The sequence below is a fragment of the Selaginella moellendorffii genome, unplaced genomic scaffold, assembly GCF_000143415.4.
Source record: "Selaginella moellendorffii unplaced genomic scaffold, v1.0 SELMOscaffold_68, whole genome shotgun sequence".
Classification (NCBI taxonomy): domain Eukaryota; kingdom Viridiplantae; phylum Streptophyta; class Lycopodiopsida; order Selaginellales; family Selaginellaceae; genus Selaginella; species Selaginella moellendorffii.
Genome location: NW_003314329.1, coordinates 989844 through 999315, shown reverse-complemented (window position 1 = coordinate 999315; position 9472 = coordinate 989844). Strand labels below are relative to the sequence as shown.

General features: G+C 45.7%; 2 protein-coding genes across 5 annotated transcripts; one reads left to right on the top strand and one right to left on the bottom strand.

Annotated features, from left to right (window-relative positions):
- Window positions 1–487: 487 nt before the first annotated feature.
- On the top strand, window positions 488–2830 carry LOC9653167 (protein WVD2-like 4). Of its 2 annotated transcripts, none has more exons than XM_024659398.1 (9): window positions 488–844; window positions 919–1440; window positions 1509–1724; window positions 1785–1834; window positions 1900–1938; window positions 2022–2133; window positions 2210–2281; window positions 2341–2448; window positions 2536–2830. In XM_024659398.1, exons 1-9 carry the CDS (start codon window positions 779–781, stop codon window positions 2683–2685), a joined length of 1335 nt encoding a protein of 444 aa, XP_024515166.1. In that variant the 5' UTR covers window positions 488–778; the 3' UTR covers window positions 2686–2830. The 2 variants fall into 2 exon arrangements, with proteins under 2 accessions (XP_024515166.1, XP_024515165.1); XM_024659397.1 differs by having other exon boundaries at window positions 489–844; window positions 904–1440.
- LOC9653380 (voltage-dependent L-type calcium channel subunit alpha-1S) lies at window positions 2827–9342 on the bottom strand. Of its 3 annotated transcripts, XM_024659392.1 has the most exons (23): window positions 9244–9342; window positions 8971–9187; window positions 8789–8913; window positions 8595–8735; window positions 8429–8536; window positions 8264–8381; window positions 8077–8201; window positions 7914–8022; window positions 7774–7845; window positions 7646–7712; window positions 7487–7590; window positions 6975–7434; window positions 6826–6915; window positions 6630–6772; window positions 6307–6551; window positions 6119–6245; window positions 5257–6066; window positions 4227–5204; window positions 3805–4155; window positions 3468–3754; window positions 3311–3403; window positions 3141–3246; window positions 2827–3085 (listed from the first exon to the last, which is right to left on the bottom strand). In XM_024659392.1, the coding sequence occupies exons 1-23, from the start codon at window positions 9330–9332 to the stop codon at window positions 2840–2842; spliced, it is 5211 nt and encodes a 1736-aa protein (XP_024515160.1). In that variant the 5' UTR covers window positions 9333–9342; the 3' UTR covers window positions 2827–2839. The 3 variants fall into 3 exon arrangements, with proteins under 3 accessions (XP_024515160.1, XP_024515161.1, XP_024515162.1); XM_024659393.1 differs by lacking the exons at window positions 8264–8381; window positions 8595–8735; window positions 8789–8913; window positions 8971–9187; window positions 9244–9342 and having other exon boundaries at window positions 8429–8519; XM_024659394.1 differs by lacking the exons at window positions 8077–8201; window positions 8264–8381; window positions 8429–8536; ... (2 more) ...; window positions 8971–9187; window positions 9244–9342 and having other exon boundaries at window positions 7774–7850; window positions 7914–8002.
- Between the last annotated feature and the right edge of the window lie 130 nt (window positions 9343–9472).

Below are 9472 nucleotides of genomic sequence, written 5' to 3'. Positions count from 1 at the left end.
ATGAATCTTTTCAAAGAGTGTTTTCTCATCATCCTTATATTAAGGATAGATGGTCATCAAATACCTATCCTTGTTAATTAAACCATTTTAATATAAATAAAATATTAAATTTAATTTGATGAGTAGCCTTGAATTTTTTGTTTGCTTAAGCAAACCTAAGCCAATAGTGGATATACCTAGAATATATTTGAACAGTTTAGTTGATATTTATTTAGATTAATCTTATGTTTATAAATTATAAAATGTATAAACTTTTTGTACACCAAGTCAAATTTTTAATATTTCAATAAGTCAAAATATTTAGTATAAATAAATAAGTAAACAAAATTTTGTTTCAAGAAAAGCGTATCATTTTTTAAATATTAATTTAATTTAGATAAGATTTTATACAATAATAGGATTTTATACCCACAATAATTTGGGTTTGCTAGGATCGAACCTTCGATGCAAAGCTATAGGGCCCACAGTGATTAGGTTGCAGGTCACGTATCAACACTAATTGATCATCTTAGCTAAAACGAGGTTCTTCTTTCCTTGGCTTTGGCCGCTAGTTCCATTCCTCTGTGATGGATCTTTCTCTGCACAGCCCTGGCCGCCATTCCAGCGCCTGCGCCCCTCGATCTCCACCAGAAGCAGCAAGCTAGGACGAGGAAGAATCCGGCGCTGGCGCTCGCGAATCATGCCTCGAAAGCAAGGATCGCGGCGAGCAGCGCAATGCGGTGAGTGATCTCCGCCTTCTCAATGAGCCTCTGCCATATGGTAGCGGCCTAGGGACGAAATGGGGGCCTTCTCCTGCGATTCCAGCCCCGGCAAGAAGATCAGCGGCGCCGGCCACAGCGATCAGGTAAAAAAATAATGTCTTTCTCACTTCGCTCGGAGCGCTTGTCTGAATTTGTTTCTTAGATTGCTCCCGAGAAGGAAGGCGTGTCGATCTTCTTTGGGAGGAGCTCCATCGAGACTGTCAAGAACTTAGCGGTAAAGCGATGGAATTCTATACCCAAAGAGTTCCAGGAAGATGTGAGCAGGGCTGCAAGCCCCGGATCGGTCGCCAGGAAGGCTGCATTCTTCGATCACTATATACGAACAGTGTCACTGGAGAAAAAGGCCGTCTCTGGTGACCAAGAACCAATCCCGCAACTAGAAGAACACGAAGAACACGCAGAACAAGAGGAAGGAGAAGAACAAGAAGAAGAAAAAGAAGAAAAAAAGGAAGAAGAAGAAGAAAAGGAAGGAGCTGTGGAGTACACAAATGATCCAGAGGAGAGAATGGATCAAGTGGAAGGCCATGAAGAACAAGAGCCGTTAGCGTCAGCATTGGCAACACAGGTGGACGTACAGTGTCCGATGGAGTCAGCTATTTATTCCGAGCAGCAAACAACAATGAATTCCAAGGAAGAAGTGGACGAAGAGTCGACAAACTCCACAGTGTTTTCTGCCAAGGTGAGTCCATATCTCTTCCACTTCCGAGTTTTAAAGATGCTTCTCACGATTTTGTTATTTTTCTGTAGACCTTGCAGGCAGCAGATTTAAGCCTGGCAAACAAAAAGACGATTCTTAAAGGAGGAACTGGAGTGAAGAGCGATGCCACTGCTCCCGCAAGCGTTTTAGCAGCAGCATCACAGAGCAGAAAAACAAAATCAGCACGCGCTAGTGCCACGGAGCAGCAGGTTATCAACAAGTGGAATTCAAAACAGGGACTTGTTCCGGGAGTTCGCGCACCGCAGGTGAGATTAAATTGCTGACGTTGAAACCACTTAGCTGCTGTGGTCGTCTCTTGAATGCAGGTGACAAGCAAAACAACGACGGAACAATTGACAGGGAAAAAGTCTGTCGCGTAAGTAAGGTGGCTTTGCTTGTGAACATCGGTTGCTCACTTTAAAAGCACATGTCTTGTGACAGGTCCAGCCGAGTCGCCAGCACAAAGAATGAAAGTGCGGTGTATCCTTTTGAGCTTGTCTCGTTTCCTGCCCAGACATGTTTGTGTGCATGCAACAAGCTGTGGAACTTAACGCTATCCACAGGCCGCCGTCATCGAAGGACAAGGAGAAAAGCACCAGACCGAATGGCAGTGCTACTGGTACCGCGAACGGATTCGCCTTCAAGAGCAACGAGCGTGCCCAGAAGAGAAAAGAGGTGAAGCTTGTTTTTTGCTAGTTGCTGGCTTCTTTTTTTTTCTTGGAGTGGTGTTGATCAGAGTGCTTTGGAACAGTTTAACCGGAGAATGGAAGAGAAACAAAGTGCCAAGGCGGCTGAAAAGAGCAAGATCCAAGCAAAGACACAGGTGTTTAAACTTGCTGATCGTATCAGCGTGGCGTTCTAATCCTGAGCATTGCTCCGCAGGAAGAGACGCAAGCAGAAATCAAAGAGCTTCGGCGGGGCCTGAATTTTAAAGCGACTCCGATGCCTGGGTTTTACCAAGAGCCATCCACCAAACCTGATGTGAGAAAGGTGACCGAATTCTCTTTTTTTTTTTTTCTTTTTTTTTTCTTTTTTTCGGTCTGACTTGACCTTCCTACAACTTTTGTCTACCACCAGGCTAATCCGAGAGCTTCCAAGTCTCAACCTCACAACGATCATCCAAGCCACCATCTCAACAAATCGAAAGACACAGCCGCCGGAGCTCCTTCCAAACAGGGAGCAAAACAGATAGGCGGGAGTTCTTCCTCTGCTATCGCAGTATCATAACAATCGCCCCCGATGTTAGCGTCGAGAAACTACTATAGCGACCGAGACATGGTTTCTATAATCTCCTGGAATAATGAAACGAGCTACTACATTGTTGGAGCATCCACATCCACCATCTTTTCAAAAGAAAGAATAGCATTTTACATTTTACTAGTCAGGTTTTTAGATCTTCTAACAAAATTGATTCACTTTTGAGTTTCTCCTCCTTTTCTATCTCCTCCGGCCTCCCCTTTTCTCTCGTCCTCTCAATCTCCTTTTCAGTCTCTTCTTCTTTCTTTCTCAGCTTAACTCTTCTCACCAGATGTCCCCTCCACGCGGCTTGGATTTTGATGACCGCGCCACCTCTGTAAATGCCCTGGATGTGTTTCTCCCTCTCGATTCGTAGCGAGAGTGGAAGGCCCTGGTGACGAATTATAGCTAGCGTTTAGAACGAGCTAGAAATATTTTTGTGTTACCGTGGGTCCAATCTTGTAGAGTGTTAGCGTCTCAAGGAGTTGCTTGAAAGGAATTCCTTTGTTTGGAACTCGGAAGCTCATGACTTCGTACTCTATCCTTGCGTACCTGTCTCGGCAAGAAACAAGAATCAAATCATATCTCGATGAATGTTAAGGCTTCTATAGCTCACCATTCTGACGAGGCATTGTGTCGACGTCCCAAAGGAATCCCGAGAGAATTCACAAAATTCCTGAGCTTGTGAATGCCAATAAATCCAGTTCCCCTGCCAAATCCGTACGCATGCATAAAGGCTCCGAGGAAAAGAGCAGAGAAAATGTGGAAGTTACCTCGGATCAAATGCGTCTTTGGACCATAGGACCCTGTAGTCCTCGAGATGATTCGGAGTGATCATCGAGTTCTCGTTCACCAGCCCGAAAGTGATCACGTCCAAGATAATAGCCACGAACAAGTTCATGAATATGTTGTTTGCCACGACGATGAGCGCCACAAAGTAGACAACGCCCGCTACAGGAAAACCGCAGTCGTTTGCCATTAGCGACGAACCTTTCGTGCAGTATGGCGGCGCCACCATAACATCGCCCATAATGCAAGACCAGTTATCAGCAGTTGTCACCTGTAAGACTACAGAGTTAATCTGTGCCAACTTGTGAAAACATTGTGCACCTGAAATACGGTGATGAACGAGTTTACAAAGCTCCTGAAGTTGATGGCAGGCCCAATGCAAACTCCATCCTTCACTTGGCTAAACATTTGAAAGCCAATGCCCGAGAACGCGAAGAGGCAGATCATGAGAAGAGCCATGATCTCTGCCATGCTTGGGAAGCAGACGATTATAGTGTTTATCAGCACCCGGGCCCTTGGAATGTGAGGAATAAGGCAAAAAAGCCGCAAGCTGTATGCAACGCGGCCTATAGTTTGACGAGGCGAGCCTTTCTTAGGCAACAAACACGCAGCAGCTGTCAAGGAGAGCGCAGCTTCCAAATGACTAGCGTGGTCATGTTTGTAAACGCTAAACTGCACTCACCGAAAAAGAAAAAGAAAGAAGTTAGAAGAGTAGCCGAGAGTTTGTTGTTGATTGTACTCACCTCATTACCAATTATCTTCAGCAACATCTCTACCAAGAAGAGAGTTGTGTAGAAACAATGAAGTTTCTGCCGGCTTCTGGAGGTTGCCTTGGTCTGGTTGGCAACATGAGAGGCCAGAAATGCGCAGTAACTAAGAATGACGATTACCATACCGTGGGGATAGTACTTATGATGGACCAAATGATAGCAAAACTTCCTGATGGGATCTTTCTGCGGCCGCGGCACCGGTCTCTGTCTCATCTTCTGAATTATACGGTTCATGTCCCTCCAGAGCTTCTGCCGTTCTGTCAGAAGCTTGGAACCGGATCTAACTCCAAACTCGTTGATGAACACTCCCACGAAAACTCGCATTATAAAAAAACCTCCAGCGCAGACAAAGGCCACCATGAAAAGAGCGTAAACCGGGCTGTGGTTTCGGCGGGGCTGATGATTCTCGGGAGCAATGTCCATGACCGGATATAACCAGTTTCCAACCCAATTGTCGAAGCTAGACGTGATAAACAGGGTGAGAAGAGCGTTGCCAATGTCATCGAAGTGGAACGTAGGATTGGTCCATGCACGAGGAGCCATAAGCGAGACTTTGTTGATGTAATAGCCCGTGCAGTAGGCTCGGTGACTCACATTAGTGTCGTTACAAGAGTAAAGGTGGCCACGAAAGAGTTGAATAGCGATAGAGCCGAAGATTGCAAAGATGGTGAAAGTGAATAGCAAAACTGACGCAATCGCCGGACAGGTACTCACTAGATTACCGAATAAACTCTTCAACCCGGTGAGTCGACACACGAATCGAAACGGCCGGAGCGCAAGCAGAGCGTGAATAGGCCTTGCTGAATTCTCGCTCCACGTAGTTTTCATGTTAAGTGCGTCGATGATAAGTATAAAAACGTCGATCAGGTTGTAAAAGTCCCCCATGTAGGCGTCGGGAGTGAAGATCAGGCCTTGAGAGATAACTCTCATGAGAAGCTCCGCGAAGAATACCTGTTCCAATCACATAGCATAAGAAATCAGAGCATGGAACTGAGATGCTTACCACAAACACGAGGTTGTGCAGTACAGGCAGGAAGGACTTGAGAACGAGGGGATCGCCATTCGGCTTCATCTCGACCACAGTCCACACGCTGATAACAGCCCAAAACATTGAGAACCACCACCACCAAACACTTCCCACAACTAGCTGGCACAAGTTCCTGACGGCGTTTCCTTGTCCAAACAGAAGAAGTGACCCTTCTTGCAAGTACCACGGCCTCTCTAAAGTTGCAATGCTCTTCTCAAGCTCCTCGTACTCAGCTAGCTGAAACGACTGTCTTTTGCTGGCGGTTCTACTCATTTTCCGGCTCAGCCTCCTGTCCATTCTGCTTGGAGCCCTTACGACAGGTGGCTTGGTCATTGTTGCAAGCGTGAGAACTGCGCTCTCTAGTGCAGTTCTCGACTCCCGCCTTTCGCCAATATCGGTTGGAAAGCCGGACGTTTGAATAACTTGAGAAGAGCGGCGATGCAACTTCTCTGATGTTGCTTCAGAACTGGTGCGGGATTTTTCTGCAGCAGCAGATGTTGAGGGCTGTAATGTGACGCTTGTATTGCCTGCTGGCTGCTCAGAAACTGCCCCTGGAAGCTCCGACTGTCCACTACTGGCTGGTTCAGATCCTCCATCCCTTGTTCGTCTTCTTTCTCGTTCATCCCGTCTGCTACCGTCTTTCAATGCCCTCACATTCATGCTTAAAACCCGAGATGCCACCTTTTTGAAACCGGCCTGGGCTCCTTCCACAGCGTCTACAACCCAGCTTCCGCTTCGTATATAAGCCCTGCTATGCATCCGCCTCAGTAGTTTCATATGTTCTACCTGAAAGAGAAAAATATCATCGACAGAAGTTTTTATTAAACCAGGTACTTACTCGTTGTATCTGTTTTTTTTGGTTGTCAGTAAGTTCGCTCCTCTCCAGGATGACGGCAATAATAAGATTTAAGATAACATAAGTTGTCATGCAGTAGTATAATACATAGAGAAAGGGCGCCAGCCAACTGTGAAAGAAAAACCATTACTTCGTGTCAGAGAGAAAAAACCATAGTAGTATTTACTTACTTATATTTCACTCCGGGTCTCATAGAGTTCCACATTTGGTTGACCCAGGATTCACCTGTTGTGACGGTAAACCATAAAAGCATAGTCTGCAGCATGGAGTCATGATTTCCCCTGGGATAACCGTCCGGAAAGTTATAGTATTGACCACTGTACAGTTCCATGCTGATAATGGAGCAAATTGTAATAACAAGGAGGTAGAAGAAAAAAACACTAACAAGAGAGCCCACACTTTTTATACATGTGGCCTGGGAGAAGTTAAAGTCAGTTAAAAGAAAAGTAAGAGCAGGAAAAAAAAAAAAAAAAACTGTGTACACGAGCCTTACCACTGTACTTGGATGTTTATCCACATACTTTTTCGACAAGTAAAACCATCGCAAAACCCGAACTGAAGAGATATTGGGATAAGCTCTTGAAACCAAAGCCCCAGCAGACACGGAGATCACGAAAACATCGAACACGTTCATTTCTGATAAAGACAGGCATGTTCAGTGAAGGACAAGATAAACAGTAAGTACTCACTGTCTGCAATAAATGGCCTAGGTCCATACGCAAGAAATCGCAAAACCATCTCTGCGGCAAATATAACAAGCAGCACCGCTTGAATAGCATCTGTCACCATGTTAAGGACGTCAGAAAGAAATTCCAGAAAGAAAAACCATCAGACGTACAAAGAGTATAGAGTAAATCGTTCGACATCCCATATTTGTACAGGCACAAAATGATGATGTTTATAGTGACCGCCAATAGCACCCCCCGGTTGAAGTTTGGATTTTCAACAATTGCACGGGACTTATGCGACAAGTCCATTGCTGCTCTCATACCCATGGTCACACTACGACTCAGCGCCCGTGAGTAAGTTCGTGAAAACCGCCGGCTACCCCCAGCCATGGAGAACTGTCTACTGAACCTGAACGAGGTGGCCTGAAAGGCCGCCTTCACGGACGACCGAGTACGACTTACAGCACGAATGACGTCCCGGTGCATTTTCTTTGATCTGTTTATGAAACGGATGTGCCATCTCTTGTTCCTCTCATCGTCCTTAATAATGTCGTCTTTGAGAACATTTGCCATTACCGTTGCGTTGTAGAAAGTAACTTGGTTCGGTTGGCGGCTTTTCTTTAGCAGCATCTGGAAAAAGAAAACACAAAACATATAGAATTCAGAGAGATAAAGTTCTTGCCTGATGTTCAGCCCTCACTCGAAGGAACACTCCACTTATACCAGCAATGAAAACATTAATAAGCAAGTATGTGCCAAAAACGACTAAAGTCATAAAATATGCATCTGCATCCAAGAGACTTGAGGAGTCAACAAGAAGAAGAAACATTAGAAGCAGCACCTGCTTGCGCAGCTTCGGCATCCTTGATGCTGTACATTAAGAGACTCCAACCTTCCAAGGATATGACCTTGAAACAAGCAGCGACCGTCAGAACAATTTTAAAAGACACAAAATTGTCAAATGAGAACCTGAAACATAGTGAGCAGGGCATAGTGGAACTGATCAAAGTTTGTAGATCCCCAGTTGGGATTACCGGACACCTGCACTGCAAGAGTAAACATTTAAGGAAAACTACCTACTGTTTCGATGATAAAGATCAACTCCTTACCAGACATTTCTGACTTTGTGAGCTCGGGCACTTGTACCCATCCGTCACTTTCTTCGCATCACAAAACCGCTCTGGATAGGCCAACTGGTTATCTGTCGTTCGAATGCACCTGGATGAGTAGCAAAACGCTTTAGTCTACAGAAAAAGGCTCGTTTATACATACCGTTGATCTAAAGTTTCCTCGAGAAACTCAATACCAAGGAGCGCATAGAAGACGATAATGAACAGTGTCAAGTAAATGACGTTCTCAAGAGGAACAATGCTCCTTCCAACTGCAGACATGATAGCCTAGCAAGTGATTCACACTTTCGTCATACGTTGTTATGGGAACATAACCTCAGAGAACATACTATGACATCAGCGAAGAACGTGAAATGCTTCAAAACTAACAGGGCTCGAAATGCACGAAGAATCGCAATGCGTGCAAAGAACTCGCTTCCAGTCACACTTCTTACACCAATATGGACCCTAAACTTTAAGACCTTCAGTATAGAAAACACGAAAGACCGACTTACCAGGAATCAATCACGATGACAAAATCGAGCCTATTGTATGGATCCCGCAGGTATGTGTTAGGACCTCTGATAAAGCCAAGACAGAGGATCCGAAGAATCATCTCAATGCTGAGACAAAAAAGAATGTCAATGCTAAAATACCTCTTAGATCTTGGAATATACTTACGTGTAGAACAGAGTAAGCGTCGCATCGGCAAAGTCGAGGTCGAACTTCCGGACGTGAGTCCATTGTTCTTGGGATGATCCTTGGAAGATGAGCACCAAGAGGTGTGATATGATCAAGCAAAGAACGACATACTCCGCTTTCCTGGCACAGTAGTGAGAACTTTGAAGCAAAAACTTCAGCGCTAGAATGATTACTGGTTGTAGAGCATCATAAAGAGCTTCAAACGCGCCGTGCTATAGGGACTCCACACCCCCAGCGCATGTCCTTCCATCTGAGCTCCAGTTCCAAGAGCACTACGCATTGCCTTCCTTCTCACAATCTGTGAAGAAACGAAAGTGAAAAGCTTTACACTACACAGGTGGGTGGAGTGACTTACCAAAATCCTCTTCACTGTCTTGTAAGCCTTCTTCCAGTTTTGCTTGGCGGCCGAATCGATCGCAATGGGAGGGAGCTCGTCAAGTGCCGCAAGCAGCGCAGCAGTAGATTGCGCCTTCGCATCCGTCGGCCGCCGCACGCCATGGATCGGCGGCAATTCCGGCTCCCACTGAGGATTCCTCGCGACGAAATCCGGGTCCTCCTCTGGATCTTTCTGCCTGATAAGCACACAACAAGCACAGAGAATGCAGCGCCGCTGGAGCTGTGATCTTACCCCTCGGTGAGCTTGGACACCGCCTTGGCCGCGGCGATGACAATGCCGGAGATCCGCCGGCTCAAGCGCCTCTCTCTCTCGGCCTCCATCGCCGGAGATTGAAACCCTAATTCCCCATTTCTAATAGGGCACTTTTTTCAAAAAAGAGAAATGCGCGGGTCATCCACATTGGATTGCTTTGAGTGTCAGTTAGCCCGCCATACCGCGCGGTAAGATACCGTTACTTGGC